The sequence below is a fragment of the Phacochoerus africanus genome, chromosome 1 (assembly GCF_016906955.1).
Source record: "Phacochoerus africanus isolate WHEZ1 chromosome 1, ROS_Pafr_v1, whole genome shotgun sequence".
NCBI classification, from domain to species: domain Eukaryota; kingdom Metazoa; phylum Chordata; class Mammalia; order Artiodactyla; family Suidae; genus Phacochoerus; species Phacochoerus africanus.
Window position 1 is genome coordinate 232,357,068 of NC_062544.1, and position 19,717 is coordinate 232,376,784.

The window sequence follows — 19,717 nt, forward strand, 5'->3', positions numbered from 1 at the left end:
TCGTGCATACATTGACACTTGTACATGTTTGGTAAAGAAATCTGGGATTATATCCACGTGGAAGGAAGAAGCTATTTCAAACAAAAGCCTCCTACTTAAACTATGTTATTAGAAGTTCCTAGACCTTGTCGCCTTGCGACACCACCCTGCTGTTTGTATTTACAGTATTCCAAATTATTTATTAGGTGGAGTGTGCTTTCTATGCAGAAACCTCAATTCTTCAATATCCATTCATCTGCTAGAGCAGCTATTTTCTAAATGTAACAAAATACAGAGAATCAAAGATATCTGTTCATTAATTAAGAGGAAAGAAAAAAATAAATACGGAGATTCAATAAAGAGAAGGAAAACCCCAAGAAACTGTTTCTAGAAATAGTTCCTGAAATAATCCATAAAGCCACTAGGTGTTGCTATATGCCCAATAAAGAAAACTGCTATAAGGATTTAAAAAGCAGTTTTGTTAACCACATACGGTATTCAACTTCCCTTAAATCCAATCTTCCCTTTGATTTAGCTGTAATTTTCAATAACCAAGGAAGAGGAATGATTAGTATAATTAAGAATTATGACAAAGCAGTATTTTTTTTTTCCACAGGCAAAATTCACATCATGAAAACTAGAAACACAGAAACATGCTCCAGACTGCTGATGTAACACAAGATCAAGCCATTTAGATGCACTGTACATGGCTGGGAAAGCTAAGTTTTATTAAGAGAGTGTTCCTACTTTGCAAGGCACAAGATCACATCCGTAGAGCTGGATTGTGATATAACACAAAGTCAACAAAAGGAATGAAGTGCACTGGTTCTATCTGAACTCCACATCCCTGCCCATACTACTTCAAACATTTATTGATTACTTACTCCTTCAACAAATATTCAATAAACACCTATTACGTTCCAGCCACAAATACTGCTCTCTCTCTCAAGAAACTTGGATTCCCCCTTGTGTGCATTGTATGCTGGGGAATAAAATGAAGCTAAGGGGATGCGTCTGGCCCTTAAGTTGCTTGCAATTCAAGTGCAGGGGACAGCTACACATTAGGAACGTATGTTTACCTGATTTCAGAGATCAAGTTAAAGATCCTGTGCAGCTCCAAGGCTCAGTGGATTTGATTCTCACTTCTGTTCACCCTGGCCCAGGCTCTCCTACAATGGACAGCTTTTGCCAAGTATCTTTCTATAAACAGAGAACCTGAGTGATCATTTACTATGCATTTAATATTAGATGGTAAGCGAAGGAAGTCTGAAATGCATTCGAGCTTCAACACAGGTGAATTCAATGTAAGTATATTATATTCAAATTAGACCTTTAAAACGTATTTTTAAGGACGAAATTGAAGGCAGTCTTTAATTAAACCTAAATGAGGTTAAGGAGCACCTGAGGACTAAAGCCATGCACTTGGTTGGTGGACACCAGAACTGGGCTACAGCTGAGAAAGAACGAGGCGAGCTAGCCTGGGGAGCACAACCAAATAGCACCGCCCAGAGCTGCAAATGCCTCAAAATTAAAATGTGAGCCAAGTCATTTGGCTGAAAGGAGGACTAAGTTCCTGGTTTTTCTCAGGGCACCAGGGCAGCCAGAGCCATGATTTCTCTCGGTGAGTGGTCTTCTATCATACTAGCCGTGTGGAAGAGCACTAGTCCACAACAGACTCCAGGCCACCTCTGAAAACTGCCATTAGCAGCTGAGACAAACCCTAGCATCATCCTGACTCAGTTTCTCATTTGATAAACAGGTAAGAATGGCCCTCACTTCTTCACAGGACACTGTGAGAACAGAATGCAGTCATGTATATAAACACGCTCTTAACAACAACACAGCAGCAACAACATCACCCTCTCATTTATCCTCTTGTTCTCCCTCCTTCTCCTTCTATTCCTGCTCACTTGCTACCCACCTTCCCCACTCCCCTTTCCTACGAACTCCAGGAAACAGAGGAGCTCACAGTTCATCAAGGTCTTGGGCAATGTGAGCTGGGAACTCATCAGGGACAAAACACTTGTCCATCAGGTTGGGGAGAAGAAACTGATTCTCTGGGCTTTGGGCCCCACTGCTGAGAGATGGAAGAGGCTGGGCTGGATGGGCAGTTCTAGCCAAAATGACAGTGACATAAAGAGGAGCGAGAAGAGAGAAAACTCAAAGAGCCCATTTAACATAAAATTTAAATATAGTGTTTCCTCACAAAATACATTTAGAAGCTATAAAACTGTGAGATAGGAATTAAAAGCTTTGATGAGAAGGGGTGAAGAGTGGGAGGTGGGGAATGGAATTCAGTGGATTTAAGCATCCTGTAGTAGGCAAACATAACAGCCTAAGAAAGGCACATAACAAACTAGCTCAAAATGTACCAACCAGGAGTTCCCGTCATGGCACAGTGGTTAACGAATCCAACTAGGAACAATGAGGTTTCGGGTTTGATCCCTGCCCTTGCTCAGTGGGTTAACGATCCGGTGTTGCCGTGAGCTGTGGGGTAGGTCGCAGACGTGGCTCGGATCCCGAGTTGCTGTGGCTCTGGCGTAGGCTGGCGGCTACAGCTCCGATTAGACCCCTAGCCTGGGAACCTCCATATGCCGCGGGAGCGGCCCAAGAAATAGCAAAAAGACAAAAAAAAAAAGAAAAAAAAGTACCAACCAGCAGGAAAATAATTTTCTTCACTTCACTGATATCAGAAACTGTAAGAAAGGTGGAAACTTTTAATTTTATATAAACCTGTTATTTGTTTTAAATTTAAAATGCACAGTGTTCAAAATATGAACATATTCATTGGTTTTAACAACTGCTGGTATTACCACTTCTCTATCTCAGATTTCATCTCTCATTACTTAATGGAAAATATATGGGTATGGGTTTAAATCCTTCTAGAATGGCTTTCTTGCTCTATGGCCTTAGAGAGGCTATTTAACCTCTCAAGCCTAATTTCCTCATTTATGAATTGGGGATAATAATAATAAACCAACCTCGTAAGACTCATGGAAGGATGAAATGAGATCATCAGTGTAAGTGCTTAGCATAGTGCCTAGTCCCCAGAAAGCACTCATGAAATGCCTGTGTAAAGGGCGCCACTGGAGAAGAGGCCTGGATCACAGAGGCCACTGCAGGCTATATGAAGACCGAAGCTAGCCCCCCTGGGTTCATATCCCAGCTCCATCACTTCACAGACACACAGCTAGAGCAGGTTATTTAACCCTTCTGTCTCCATTTCCTCATCTAATGGTATCATATTTACTTATGAGGGAAGTAAGACTTAACTTATAAGGTTATTAGGAGGATCGAGAGTTATGCATATGCATTTTAGAACTGATCCCAGAATGGAGGAAGTGCTAAAGCAAGCAAGTGGGGAGCCCTGTAATTTAAATCCTGTCATTGCTCCTGATCGAAAGTTGCTTAAAGTCTCCAAGAAGCAAGACTTACACATAGAATACAATGAGAAAAATTTTAAGAGAACTCTTACTATGGAGTTTATAATAAAGAACCCAACTAAATATAATCAAGCGCTATAATGTATAATACTGACAATACAACCAATGACAGATTAGGAATAGGAGGAATCAAAGTTCGCTCAAGAAAGGGCCTCTTGGAGGAGGTGAGAGATTCGTATGACAAACATAAAATATATGTATTATTTTCATTTTTTGTGTATTATTTTAAATTTTTAGCCTTTTAGAATTTTTTAATTTAATGACTTTTATTTTTCCATTATAGCTGGTTTACAATGTCCTGTCGATTTTCTACTGTACAGCAAGGTGACCCAGTGACACATACACATATACATTCCTTTTTCTCACATTATCATGCTCCATCATAAGTGACTAGATATATTTCCCAGTGCTATAAAGCAGGATCTCATGGCTTATCCATTCCAATAATCTTTTAGAAATTTGAATACATGAATTTCATTTTTAAATGAACAGGTGATAATGAACAGATGAAAATTAATACGAATCCCTTTGAAGCCAGATGTATCATGTGAAGGGTTGCTCTCTGTAAAAACCTGAATCTTAAAACCCTTCCAGGGAGTTCCCTTCGTGGCTCAGCAGTTAACAAACCCAACTAGGATCCATAGGATGTAGGTTCGACCCCTGGCCTCGCTCAGTGGGTTAAGGATCTAGCATTTTGGTAAACTGTGGTGTAGGTCACAGACAAGGCTCAGATCCTGCATTGCTGTGGCTGTGGTGTAGGCCAGCAGCTGTAACTCCAATTTGACCCCTAGCCTGGGAACTTCCACATGCCACAGGTGCAGCCCTAAAAAGCAAAACAAACAAACACCCACACTTTCAGCTCCACGAGGTTGGAAACTTGTGATTTGTTCCCTGATGTACCTGGCATATGACTGAATGTGTGAAAAGAGGGCACAGTTCCCACACTGTTCAACTCTTTTTTTTTTTTTTTTTGGTCTTTTTTTCTAGGGCCACTTCCCACGGCATATGGGGGTTCTCAGGCCAGGGGTGGAATCAGAGCTGCAGCGGCCGGCCTACGCCAAAACCACAGCAACACGGGATCTGAGCCACATCTGCGATCTACACCACAGCTGGATCAATGACGGATCCTTAACCCACTGAGAAAGGCCAGGGATTGAATCTGCAACCTCATGGTTCCTAGTCGGATTCGTTAACCACTGAGCCACGACAGGAACTCCCCTACACTGTTCAATTCTTATATAGGCCCTTTATAGTCCCTTAACAGAGGGACTCTCTTAGCATCATCTCTTAGCATCTTCTCCACTAACTCTGATTCTGATGATAACTCAGCTACTCTGCTCAGGTCACAGTTTCTATATTGATTTCTCCCAAGTGTTATAAAAGTTGTCTCCTTTTTGAGCATCTGTTGATAAAGTGTATTACAAATGTAATTTCCTACAAATTTTTAATGGAGAGGAACTGAGTGTATGTGGCTGGTAAAACATACCATAGCCTGATATAGTTTAGGCTTTCAAGTTAAGTATGAAAATGCTTAGAATAAATTATGGTAATAATAGTAGATACCTAGAAGAATGCCTTTCAGGAGAGTTAAAAATGTCTTGCAGGTTTTATTCAATTAATCATCAGAGATGTCTTGGGAGTTAGAGGCAAATGGGTATTATTGTTAGCTCCATTTTACAGGATGGGCGGCAAAGAAAAAATGTGGCCTGATCGTAACTTTCCTGTCATACCTCTTCATTCCAACAAAAGAACAAGGCATTTTAAAGTCACAGACCCAGGTCTAACACACTTTCCATATATTTGAAAGTTTGCTTTCAGTTCATTCATTCTACGAAATAGATACCAATACCGTCAAACTTTTTCATCAGCTATGATCACTCTGCCTTCTCTAATTTTGTTATTCCCCAAATGCTCTCTCTGTTCTAGCCAAGATGACTCTCTTCTACTCCCTTAGGTCCAATACTGAAATGATGACCTTTCCACCATTACCTCAAGCTGCTCTACATGTTATGTGTTGACTAATCTCCCCTTTCATCTCTGAACTGTATCACTCCATGCCTTTCTATTATTTTCATGTTATCTGGCCACACCCAAGGCATATAAAAAGTTCCCGAGCCAGAGACTGAATCTGAGCCATAGCTGTGACCTAGGCCGCATTTGCGGCAACACTGGTTCCTCACCCCCACTGCACTACAGCAGGAACTCCCCTACCTTTATTTTTAAATTTTAATTTAGTTCTACCTTTTTTACTAAATTAAGGTAAAAATTTAATACTATAGAAGGTTTTCAGTCCTGGAGATTACTTCTAGAAATTCTAAATCAAATACTTGTACTTTATTTATTGCCTTTTCCTCTTTAGACAACTCACTGATATGAACCATAAAGGCTTTACTCAATGTAACTCCCTTAGTATAGTCACCTTCATTAATACCTTAGCTAGATCATGTGAATAACTTGCTGCAGCTTCTATATCAGCACTTGCTGCTTCACCTTGCACTTAGATGTTATGAAGATGGTTTCTTAAAGCTCATGAACCAACTTCTGCTAGCTTCAAATTTTCTTCTGCAGCTTCTTCACCTGTCTCAGCCTTCATAAAAACTGAAGGGAGTTGGCTCTTTGCTCTGGATTAGGTTTGGCTTAAGTAAATGTTGTGTCTGGTTGGATCTTCTATGCAGACCACTACAACTTTCTCCATATTAACAGTCTTACTGCTTTGCTTTCTTATCATTCTTGTGTTCAGTGGAGTAGCACTTTTAATTTCCTTCAAGAACTTTTCCTTTGCATTCACAACCTGGCCAACTGTCAGCACAAAAGGCTTAGCTTTCAGGCTATCTCGGCTTTCAACATGCCCTTCTCACTTAGCTTAATCATTTCTAGCTTTTGATTTAAAGTTAAGAGACATGTGACTTTCCCTTCCACTTAAACACTTAAGAGACCAGTGCAGGGTGATTAACTGACCTAATTTCAATACTGTCGTGTCTCAGGAAATAGAGAGGCCTGAGGACAAGGAGAGTGATGGGGGAACTGCTGGTCAGTGGGGCAGTTAGGACATGCAATTTTCGTGCCTTTTATTCATTAGAGACACAAGGTTTCCATGACTGAAATTACAAACCCAGCTTGGCTTATAAGAGTAGCATAAAAAAATGCTGACTGAGGGAGTTCCTATTGTGGCTCAGCAGTAACAAACTTATGATCCATGAGGCCTCAGGTTCCATCCTTGGCCCTGCTCAGTTAAGGATTTGGGTTAAGGATTTAGTCTTGCTGTGAGCTGTGCTGTAGGTTCCAGACATGGCTCGGATCCCGCGTTGCTGTGGCTGTGGCTGTGGCTTGCAGCTGTAGCTCTGATTTGACCCTAGCCTGGGAACTCCCATATGCCACAGGCGCAGCCCTAAAAAGCAAAAAAAAAAAAAAAAAAAAAAAAAAGCTGACCTACCAACACTAAACTGTGGCAGATTTAGAGTTAGGCAGAAGACTAACATTTTGCTTGTTATTATTTTGTTATTATTTATTCACTGCTATCTCAAGAACCTATCATTTCTCTCTAAAAATTCTAAGATCGGGAGTTCCCGTCGTGGCGCAGTGGTTAACGAATCCAACTAGGAACCATGAGGTTGCGGGTTCGGTCCCTGCCCTTGCTCAGTGGGTTAACGATCCGGCATTGCCGTGAGCTGTGGTGTAGGTTGCAGACGCGGCTTGGATCCCGTGTTGCTGTGGCTCTGGCGTAGGCCGGTGGCTACAGCTCCGATTCAACCCCTAGCCTGGGAACCTCCATATGCCATGGGAGCGGCCCAAAAAATAGCAACAACAACAACAACAAAAAAGACAAAAGACAAAAAAAAAATTCTAAGATCGCATCAAGTACATCCAGGAATTGCATAGGGCAAAGAAGCTTTTAATCTTAAATTTATTATTCCAGTAACATCCAGTCTCTTTACCTTCTAGAATTGTTTTTATAAATGCAACTATTACCTATACAATTTTCCATATTAAAAAAATAGGCTTTTGAGAACTTCTTTTATGTGATTAGGTTTTAGGAAGAAAGGAAAATCTCCCTTTAAATATAGTATTTCATAATAAGAACTGTCTCATGGCATTTTAAAAAGCCATTATGATTAGACCTTCTCTGTGGTAGAATTTTTGTAAAATGTCACTCTATGTGACTGATCCTACCTAATAGTATAAACAGACCTTACAGTGATTGTTCCAAATGTCGGAAGTATGAAATTTCTGTATTTCTCTCCTTATCCCACTATCCTTATATATTTCTTTAAAAAAATCTGAGTATGAATTCACTGTATTTGTCATCTGCCAATGTACATAAATCCCCTAAAGTTCTATGACCATGTCTACATATTTGGAATAAGACTTTGCATAGAAATTAGGTGCTAGATGAAATCTACTGATACTTGTGATTAAAAACTCTCAAACCATTACGTTTAGAGAAAGCATTATTTTATACAAATTTATACAAATTTCATTGCTTTACTGTTTCAGTATCTTAAGATTATTTTTAAAAATGACCTAAATATATCTGGAGTTCCTGTTCTGGCTCAGCAGTTAAGAACCCAACTACTATCAGTGAGGATAGACTCCCTCAGTGGGTTAAGGATCTGGCGTTGCTGCGAACTGTTGGGTAGGTTGACAGCTTTGGCTCCAATTTGACCCCTGCCCTAGGAACTTCCATACGCCTCAGGTGCAGCCCTTAAAAAAGAGAGACAAAAGTAACCTAAAGATAAGATAAAAAGCAGGAGTTAGTTATATGAAGAGAAAGTTTAGAAGTGGTTCTTATAGACTAAGTGCTGGCAACTTCTTCCTTAGCATAAATTCCCTTCTCCTATGCAGTTCATTTCTTTCTTTTTTTTTTTTTTTTTGCCTTTTCTAGGGCCGCTCTTGCGGCATATGGAGGTTACCAGGCTAGGGGTCGAATCGGAGCTGTAGCCAACGGTCTACACCAGAGCCACAGCAACGCGGGATCTGAGCTGCGTCTTCGATCTACACCACAGCTCATGGCAATGCCGGATCCTTAACCCACTGAGCAAGGCCAGGGATCAAACCCACAACCTCATGGTTCCTAGTCGGATTCATTAACCACTGTGCCACCACGGGAACTCCCTGCAGTTCATTTCTTTAAGCCATTTAACTTTGTTTCCTGAACCTGAAATTGTCCAAAGGATTCCCCTTCCTCAGAAATAAAGGCTAAGGCATGATTTAAACTGCTTGTGTCAAACACTTCTCCCTCTTAAAAGTGGGGAGAAGAGCTAGCTATTCACTGAAAAAAGCCCAAAAGACAAACTTTTTTTTTTTAAGGGCTACACCCATGGCATATGGAAGTTTCCAAGTTAGAGGTTGAATCAGAGCTGCAGCTGCCAGCTACGCCACAGACACACCAGAATCGAGCTGCCATCTTTGACCTGCTCCACAACTCACAGCAATGCCAGATCCTTAACTCACTGAGTGAGGCCTAGGATCGAACCCGTGTCCTCATGGATACTAGTCGGGCTTGTTACCACTGAGCCACAACGGGAACTCCCCAAGAGACAAACTTGAAGATTCTTTTCTTTGACTAGTATTTTCATCTATCTATAAGTTCTATAGATATTCACTTGTTTACATTTGTCTCTGAAAGTTAAAAGGAGTGCTTAATAGGTGCTGGGAAGCAAACATCATTATTATCAAATCTGTCAGAAAAAAATCATGCTTTCACAATACAGTGCATTCTTGGAAAGCATGAGTCAGACTGCACTGAAAGGTCAAATACACATTATTACTCTAACATTCACCTTTGGGAACCTACTTGGGATTCTCCACACTAAAGTGAGGAGAGTTAGTCTGACTGCTATTGGGTAGCATCCATGTGTTAGAAAGTAAAATGATATCTGGAGAAGGCTATTGTGTGAGGAAGGACAAACATGTTGAATAATGAGTATGCAAAGGTACAAAGTGACATGTTTACTTTGTTTACTAATACAGTGTTTACTAATACAATCTAAGTAACTATCAATTCACCAAATTTACACATTTATTGCTACATTAAATTGAACAGATAAAAACATTAAATCAAACATTTGGTCAACTACTTGGATTCCAATTATATAAACTATAGATAATGAAAGCCTTTTGTAAGTAAATATCTTATATGGTATCTTCTAAAACCACTATTTAAATAGACTTCAACTGTAACCCATATGGCACACTCACAACTTTAAAAAAAAGAAAAAATATATCTGTAATAGAACTGCTATTTCATTTTAAATAGCAACTCTGGTTGGGGACTGAAAAATTTCTATCACAAGGGCCTGAGTGTGGTAAAATAATGTGACCTGCAGGTTAATTCATCTGGCCTCTGTTAAGTGGGTCTAGAAAATAGAGGAATTCCACAAATGCAAACTGCATGGTTAGCCGCTCCTACCTGCCAATCAAATCCATACCTACGAATATTTAGCAAAAACACCCCAGTAACTACACAAGAGAATAAAAAACGGAACCAAAGTTATAAGGGCTTGGGTCCTCATTCATTTTCCATTTTAAAGAATAAACAATCTTGGGATACAATGTTTCCCAATTTTCAAGAACAGGAGTTTGGATTTATTCAGGTATCAAGAAGAGCAACAGTTTCATACTTAAAAAACAAACAAACTAAACCTCTCATCTTTTTGCCAGCAAAATGAGAACATCGCAAAAGTGGGAAATGTTATGAATAGAATAAATGAATCACAGGAGCCACCCTATGGATCCCGTGACACAGTCATGGCAAATGCTAATTATCTGTACACTGCAAGTCCTATTCCTATACTCATGGAACCTCAAAACCCGTACCTGACTTGTGTTTGTGTCCTCTTGGGTTTATGTACCACATTCTGTTACCCTCGAGGTACAAAGTAAGGCCCATACAGATCTAATGAAAACAATTAGATGCAGAGTTTGTTTGTGAGCTATAAACAGTGAAATTGCAGAACTAACAGTGTGAACAGAACACAAATGTCTGTGTTCTTACCCAAAGTGAGCAGAGTGGAGAAGGATGAGGACCCGCTTACCTCTGGTGTGCCAAGAGCATGTTCTCCAGCTAAAAGCAGCATGCTCAGGCCTCCCATCTGAGTAGGATCTAAATAAGCCAAAAACAAGTAAATCAGCAATTTATAACCATGAAGTATGTATAATCCAGAGTCCAAAAAGAATACTGACAAAGACTAGAAGTCAGAAATCCAGAAGAACCACACATAACTTGGTATAGAAAACTTTTGACTCTCTATGAAGCAATAACCTAGTGTATATGTGAGTAGTACTCATACTTTTGTCAGCCTTTAAAATACTACTGTCGTCACCATTCCAACAAAATACTTTCTTCAGCAATGAGATCCTGCTGTATAGCTCAGGGAACAATATCCAATCACTTGTGATAGAACGTGATGGAGGATAACATGAAAAAAAGAACATATGTATATGTGTAACTGGGTCACTTTGCTGTACAGCAGAAATTGACAGACCATTGTAAATCAATAATAAAAATTTTAAAAAGAAATACTTTCTTCCACACCACAGCTGTTTACAACATGAATTACCTCCTAATGTGATGCTTCTTACTGCATGAGGAGTTTGGAGGGATTTAAAAAAAAAAAAAAAAAAAGAGTGCTTATGCTTATCTTCTGAGAAATTTGAAATTATTATTTTCAAATTGTTATTTCTGCCACATGAAATCAGGGCTGATAAAAATAACCAGGCCAAAGGAACTAGAGAACAGAGAGACATTTTACAAAGAGACCACTAACAATCTAATGGGTTTTGTTCAAATAATCTTTCTTTAAAACTTTCAAAAACAAATTTAACTTAAGCAATTATGTATTTCTGACATCCTAAATCTTAGGGGTATACTCAGACCCTTCCTCGAAATACCATTAACATTCAGAACCCTTCTTATACTACTGAAGGTCTTTGTTTTCACTCCTTTGATAGTGAATAGAAATAGAAAGACAAAATGAGAACAGCAAACTGGTAGCTCTATGACCTAGGCTTCTATGTAAACAAAGAAAGCATAAATAAAAAGCCACCTATATTCTTTAAGCTTATCTTAAATTAATTAAATTTCAAAACTTCAATGAAATAACATGGGGAAATGCCTAAGTCTGTGTTATCCCAGTGCATGTTGGTCCCCAATAAACGAATGCATTTTTTATTTTATTAATCTCTACAATTAAAAATGAGGATCACGCGTAGTGTTGCCTGAAGACATTCAGGTGTTTCTTTCCTCTTTCATTTTTTGGTTTAAAGATATGCTCCCAAGTGCATCTTTGTATACAATCTGTCTCGAGAACTTATGAAGCAACTCTGACCACAGCTTATATACAGTCAAATTTTTTAAAAACTGAAAGAAATAAAGAAAAATCCTGGTATAGGGGAAAATATGTCACCAAACAATCGGGTGGTCATAAAACAGTTTCACATGGGAAGGTGGCCACATAAGAAGGCACAAAGGAACATGGCCTGATTTGTTAAACAAGACTATCTGTTGTTGTTTTAAGACTCTATCTTTAATTAAATGTTAAGTTTATGAACTATTGTGGCTGTTAAAATAGACACTTCAGTCTATCAGCAAATAAAAATCAGGAGCAGGGAATGAACTTAGTGGAAAGTAAAAGTTCTTTGGGCAGCTAAATACTTTTGCAGCCATCATTCTGGAGATCAGGAGGATTGGATGACTGCTTGCTAATAAAGATAAAAATGTGTTAGTTCAAATTATACAGTAAAATAGGAACACACTTTCATAATAATTTATTTAAGTTATATACAAACATGATTTTGCAAGAAGTTTGCTATACAGATACTAAAACATACATGAGGAATTATCATCTTTTATATTAATTTACACTTCAAATATAATGTTATTTGGATATATAAAAAACATATTTATATAAATAGCATGTTTTCCCTTCACAGAGAGGGCTTGTGCTAAATTAAATTCTACATAGCTTTCCCTTCTTGGGAAATCATACACTTGACTGCTTTGGGGTTATTCAAAAATGCAAAATGTCATGTGACAAAGACTACTGGGAAAACAAAACAAAATGAGATTCCATGTTGAGAAAAAGCTTAAAATGGCCTCTCAAAGCTCTATAGTATTCCCTAGATTTAAACAGCTAAGCACCATGTTTTAATTAAAGGCAAATTAATTTGCTTTCCTTGTGCTAAAAAAGAACATAACTAGAAATATCAGACCAATGTTATCAACTCTACACCAGCCTAACAAGGGCTCTGATCATGGATTTCCAACACCTGTCATAGGCCCTTGCATAAGGAGATAAATGTGAGAAAGTTGCTTTCCTTCTTTCTTTATTTTGCTTAAAGAATGTTGTTTTTGAAAGCTGACCTGTAAATATTTTGGTTGAAGTCTAAGTCCCACTTTGAATTTGTTCATGTATAAAAGGTAAATTATTATTATCCTGTAAGAAATGTTCACACTGTCAGAAATGGTGCTACAGACAACCATCTTTCATAGCTTTCAGTAGTTTATCTACAATTATTTGTGGTTTGTAGAGAGCTGTTATATTAAAAAAAAAAAAAAATAGACCAATCTAGATTTAGAACTTGGAGAAAAAGCAATGGAAAATAAATGATAATCGAAGGAATTCATTTAGAAGTCAGATGGGCAGACACTCTTATTTGGTCCTGATGATAAAATGTTTTATAAAAGACCCTTACTGATACAATCTGGGGAGTCTAGAGAGCTCACCAATACTACTAGCAAGTGAGTTGAAGCTAAAATTGTACAAACAAACAGCTAAAACAAGGATAGATCTCTGTTCCTGAAGACTTTGTTCCCCCAAATGCTGCCCTTGCATTTCTTAGATGTGACACCACCACATTTTTTGGTATATCATGAATCAATCATATACTGAACTATTAAATCTCATTAGGCCCACAGGCTATTCAAAAAGTGAAGGGTCATCATAATACTGCTCAATTTCCATTCCTAAGCTCTACATTTTGCAAGTTGTTCAGAGCTCTCATTTTGAAGAAAATCTGCTTGTAATTATTAAACGGGAACCCTAAACACCAACTCCAATGTTTCCATCCTGCCCAACCTCCCTACTTCATCCCAGAAAACTCCCCTCTTGATTATGGTATTCTAATAACCAGGGAAGATAGAGCCATTTGCAGGGTGAATATAAATACTTTATTTCATGGTAATAAATGCTTCAGGATTCCTTACCATCCAAAGATTAAGGTCCCATAACAAATGAGACCATCTGCAATGTTAAATGTGCCCAGCCTATAACAGGAATGGGGGTGGGGGAGAGGGTAGGATGGGAACACATCCTCTAAGAAGCAGCTGTCAGACCCTCAAATTCATGACGACAAGTTGTTCAAACCCTTGCCCTCGATGTTTCATATCCTCAGATGATCTACGTAATTGTGGTTTTTTAGGTATCCTAGTTAACCAAGGTGCTTACTGGAATAGCTTAGTAGTGTGCATGCCTCTGTAAGCTATTCTGTTCCATTATAAAATTCCCTGAGCTCCTGACAATCTCCACAGTGCTGTCTGCTCTTCCATAATATCAAGTGTCAGGAATCCACATATATTTATAATGACTCTATCACTTGGTCCATACCTCCTTTCTTTAATTATATATACACATTCCATGTATATCATACTTCGAAGCTTTAAGCTATGCTACATATTTGCCATTGCTTTCTATTGGTCATAAATTGGGCTTCTCTCTATCTCTTTCCCTGTATTATCTGTCAAAAACACTGCCTAAATGAACTGCCCTGTTCTTAAAGAACAGGTAAAAACTGTCTAAACTCACCGGCCATTCCAAAGTTAAGCTGAGGCATTTCTTCAGTCTTTGTTTTCTTAGGGCTTGGCAAGTCTCTTGAAGAGTCGGATGGGAAGGCCCACAGTTTCTTTCGTGGATTGACAGTGGGTGTTGGGGATTTGACAGGCTTGTTTGTGGTAGGACACCATTTGTAGCCAGGATTTGCTTTCATAAACGCATCTTTATACTATAAATAAAGAACAGGTAACACAATTTAGTTAACATATAGTTTGAAAAAGTTCTAATAGCTTTTACCTTACCCACCCCCATGTGGATGATGAATGGAGGGAAAAAAAAAAAAAACTTCTTTCAGTAACTTCTATGTCTTTCCTTATAGACGAATGACAATCTCAGCACAGGGCTTTGTAGGATGAGGGTATAGAGGCAACACATTTTGTATCTTTTAACCCTCTTTTTTTTTTTTTTTTTTTTAAAGTATCCAAAAAGTTACCTGACCTTAATGGAGAAAAGGAGTTATTTGTAATGGAAAGACCCAAGGGCTTGAGACAAACAAAACCAAAAACAACAACAACAACAAAACAACAACAAAAAACCGTCAGATTTCAAACCCTAGCATTTCCATTTAGGGCTACAGTTGTTACCAAGGATGGACAAGAAAACCTCCCCTCTCTGGGCTTTAGTCTTAGTTTCCATAAACTGAGAACAATGACACCAATGCCTCGGGTTACTGCAAACTGTGGTGCATAAAGCAGCACCTATTTCAAAGTAGGTATCAGGGACACATTACAAAATGTGAGTCAACACCAGGGCCAATGAGATTCCGCTCACTGCTTAATTTGTAAGTATGTTAAAAATTCATTCTGTACTTTAACGTACAGGCAAATGCAGGCAAACCTAACAGAGCAAAGCAATCAGCTGTGGGATAAAGGAACCGAGATCAAGAATGGGAGAAGGGGAACAGTGTAGGACAAATGATGCATAACTTTTTAGTTATTTAAAGATGCAGGGCCAAGTAGAAGAAAGAGTACTAGATGCAGAATTTATGACCTGGGTTCAAAACCCACCTCTGCTAGTAGCCAGCTGCATTAAGAAGTTGAACTCTCTCAGCCTCAATTCCGTCTACAGAGCGTAACTGCACCTGACAACATTCCAGGGGTTTGTAATGAGCACATGTGATCTCAAAAGTAAATGTGCAGAGAGATGTGTTGTGTGATGCTACAATGAATCCATCACAAACTGTATGTCTTAACTTGGAGGTTTCAGCCTTCACTGTTAGTATCTTCTTTTTGCTTTTTTTTCCCCTGTGGATTTTCTCCCTTTCTCCCAGCTCTGCCACTTCTTTTCCCTTTCCTGACAATAAAATAAAATATATTTATGGCTATTCATTATATACTGGCAAAAGTTATGTCATCTGATAAAATGTATTTTTCATGTATTCTTCAATGATTCTATATTATTACTGCTGGGTACTTTATTATTAATACAATTCTTTCAATCCCATAAACCTGCCTTTTAAAATGGTCAATCTGTGTGTAAAATTTAGTATGAACTCCAAGCAACTTTTTTTATCTAACCCATTTTTTTTAAAAAAGTTCCTTTATCCCTAGTGTAAGAAAAGTATATGTAATACAACTAGCAAACTTTTTGTACCACTTCACTTTAAATTATACACATGAAAATTGTACTACAAATAACATAATGCAATGTTAGCAATCAGTGGTTTAGTATTATCCCTAAAGAATTATCCTTAATTCAGACTTTCTGAATAAGCTCCTCTCTCTCTCTTCTTTTTTTTTTTTTTTTTTACTAATAGCTGTGCATCTTCATATTGACATATAGGTACATGTAGAAGGAAGGTAACTATAAAAAAAACAGTTAAGAAACAGTCCTACTTCTTACAAAAATCATTAAAATGAGATACAAGGTCAGCTCCAAACTAGAATTTGCCATCACATAACAGGATAAATTTGGACCTATCAATGTAATGTAAGAGATACTCTATCCCAGTGCACTCATGGGGGATTTACACATTAAGCTGAGACAAATGGCCTTGCCTGCTGTCTAGAGGTGGAAAGTGACAAATGATAGGGTGAGATGGAAATGAAAGTAGCAGTCACATGCATCATTATTTTGTCCCACCAAAAAGCACATGAACTGAGTCTGTCAGACGAGCAGTCATTTGAACAAAGGACACCACTCTATAAAATAACAGAAGACTATCAAACAAATTAATGCATTTGTCACAAGAAATTTACAAAAAAAATGGGGGGGGGGGGTATTTTTGGCGTTTTTTTAAGAAAAAAGTCCCAACTGTGAAAGATGCTAGACAGATGTCACTAGCATTCACATTTCTTCTGTGCTTAGGTGTCACCCCTTCCCCTTCAATGTTGTTGATCTGCTACATAAATTCTCTCCCAGTAAGGTATTATGTCCTTTTCTAAGAATCACTTAGCAATATGCTGATGCAAATCAGCATGTGTAATGAAGATGACAATACTGTCATCCTTATGAAGGAATTACTACCAGCATCAACTGTTTTTTATAGCACCGATGGTATCAACAAAGGCTTGCTTTAACTTTTGAGGTGGAGCTGTGCTGAAGACAACATAAAACAGTGACAATCACCGACCATAAGCATCTTCTTCCACCTACCCACCCACCTCCATCTCATACTTTGTGAGGACTGACTAGATGACAGACACTGGGGATGGAAATAGCATAAATTAGAATTTCTGACTTCAAACTGTTTACAACCCACGACCAGCCACTCAAACATATTACATCTTTTTTATACATAGTCCATAAACTGCCCCCTGGCTCAGGTACGCAAAATGATTTTGCAAGGGGTCTGTAAAAGGGGAAGATATCTATGGGTTCAAGAACAAAGGGCAAAAAAAGGCCTGGAGTATGTGGGTTTTAAAGAAAATGGGGAGTTCCCATCGTGGCGCAGTGGTTAACGAATCCAACTAGGAACAATGAGGTTGCGGGTTCGATCCCTGGCCTTGCTCAGTGGGTTGATGATCCGGCGTTGCTGTGAGCTGTGGTGTAGGTTGCAGACGCGGCTCGGATCCCGCGTTGCTGTGGCTCTGGTGTAGGCCGGTGGCTATGGCTCCGATTAGACCCCTAACCTGGGAATCTCCATATGCCGCAGGCACGGCCCTAGAGAAGGCAAAAAGACAAAAAAATAAAATAAAAATAAAAATAAAAAATAAAGAAAATGGTAACTGAGAATTCACTACAAGGGTCAATGCTCTGTGAAGGTATTACAATATTTATCTTGCAGATTTTTAAGCTCAGTGTTAAGTGTTCAATCCTGAGACAATATTCATTAGCATAATAAAGTACTTATTGAGCAAAAGGGCAGAGTGTAAGAAATAAAGAGTTAACACACAGCCCTGTCCTTAAGCTTAGATGATGAGTTTAAAGCTTAGATGGACATGCCATAAATTCATGAAAAGGCATACAGGTCAACACAAGCAGTGTATGAGCACCGAGTGAGGGTGGAGGCAGGGACAGCCTGAGGGTATAAGGATGTCTGTCCTTGGAACTGGGCACATCATCAATCACTTACTCTGATTCAGCTATAAGAGACAACAGAAAGGCTTAATCATTTGTTGTGATGAGGTTATTAGGAAAGGGATTATAGACAAAGCTGAATAAGGGAGAAATGATAAAAGACTATATATAGTCTGAAGCAAATAGCTGAGTGAAACTATCAGCATGCTGGTCAACCATGTGGGCAAAAATCCATCATCACAGGATTGAAAGAACCAAAGAGAGAGGTCCACCCAGCCAGATCCCAAAGGTGAGGCTTTTGTGCTGGAAGTGGGAGGGGAAGCTCAGTAATTCTCCAAGAACATCAATCACAGGATCCTGGTCCTATCTCATAGGTAACTAGCCTCTTGCTAGATAGTGATTTTCAAAAATCTCCCAATAAAAATTCCTCTCCTAAGTTCCTAGCTTTTTCGCAAATTTCCAAATGATTAGATAACCTACTTGAATCTACTTTACAGGCATAGTTTCTGACTTATATAAGGTGCTCAGTAAATGCTGGCTCCCTTCTCTCCAACCCCAACCACCACCACCACATTTCATTAACAATAACACAAAACTTACTCAGTAATAGTATTAAATATATACCCTTTGTCACAGTATTTTGCCAACTTCATATATAACAATGGAATATATATATAACAAAAGATAATACTCTATCATGTTAAACTTTGAAAAACTTAGTCTCAATATTAGATACTCCTGCAGATCATTTTTAAGAATGGAAATCTGATCTTAAAAAGCATCTTAATGAGAGACATACTCATTAACTGTTCTCTAATTATTTGTTTTTAATAAGGGAGGGTGGAGTTCCCACTGTGGTGCAGCGGAAATGAATCCGACTAGGAACCATGAGGTTGCAGGTTTGATCCCTGGCCTCACTCAGGGGGTTAAGGATTTGGCGTTGCCATGAGCTTTGGTATAGGTCACAGATGTAGCTGGGATCCCTCGTTGCTGTGGCTGTGGTATAGGCCGGCAGCTGTAGCTCCAATTTTACCCCAGCCTGGGAACTTCCATATGCCGCAGGGGTGGCCCTAAAAAAAGTAAAAAATAAAAAATAAGGGAAGGTATTAAAAAGGCCAGCAGTATTACCTGCAATTAATAGACTAGATAGAGAATGGTGAGGTCTGGTAATAAGGGGCCCTGGGAACAGCCATACAAATAAAGACAGCTGATTCTGGTGCAATATGTGAAATGTCACTGTGATGGAATAAAGAAAAAAAAAAAAAAACTACCAGAATTCTGAAGGAAAGATCACACAGGAATTATCTGATTTTTAAAAGAGATATAACACACTTTTAAATTCTATAACACTATAAGGGGTTAAGTGAATGCCTAGCATAATAATTTTCGAGACAGCTGTACCTCTTCACATTGGCAGGCAGCAGTCACCTTATACAGGGTGGGAGAAGAGAGGAAGATATTTAAGAAGTGGCACTAATCTATGCTTCCTTAGTTTTAGGAACTTTCCCTCACAAAACTTTAAAACTTGTCATTTAGATCTGAACTATTCTTACTAGACATTTTAACAGGAAGAAAATTAGACTCTCATATGGCAGAATGTTGAATTAAGTTTATGGTTTTGACAAAAGTATTTTAATATTTTAAATTATACATTAACCTGCAAGACTTTCATGATAAAGTCACTCCAATGAAAACTCCACACTTCAAAAAGTGATGTGAATAATTGATCAGGGAAGGCTCTCTTGTGAAAAAGTCATAAAGGAAAAAATGAGTTGGCTGTATATATGGCTGCCTAAATTGGCTACAAGGATTACTGTGGCAACAGGAGTTCATGTTCACATACAAAAATTATTAAAGAACAATTTTACTACCAAATTTGGGTAATTAGGGGAAAGTCAGTTAATCAAAATTTCAGAATTTCTTTTAAAAAGGTATGAAAGCAGCTCTTTTGCCCCTTTCCTGTTTACCCATTTCTGTACCCTTCTAACCTTAAAAACCTAACTAGAG

The 19,717-nt window shown here is 38.5% G+C and overlaps 1 protein-coding gene across 1 annotated transcript in view; it reads right to left on the reverse strand.

Annotated features, from left to right (window-relative positions):
• Window positions 1–19,717, reverse strand: part of BBX (BBX high mobility group box domain containing) — a 145,655-nt gene that overhangs the window by 66,128 nt on the left and 59,810 nt on the right. Inside the window, exons 4-5 of the mRNA XM_047793060.1 lie at window positions 14,225–14,420; window positions 10,457–10,524 (exon numbers count right to left, since the gene is read on the reverse strand). Coding sequence (XP_047649016.1) covers window positions 10,457–10,524; window positions 14,225–14,420 — 264 coding nt within the window. The remainder of the gene's footprint in view (window positions 1–10,456; window positions 10,525–14,224; window positions 14,421–19,717) is intronic.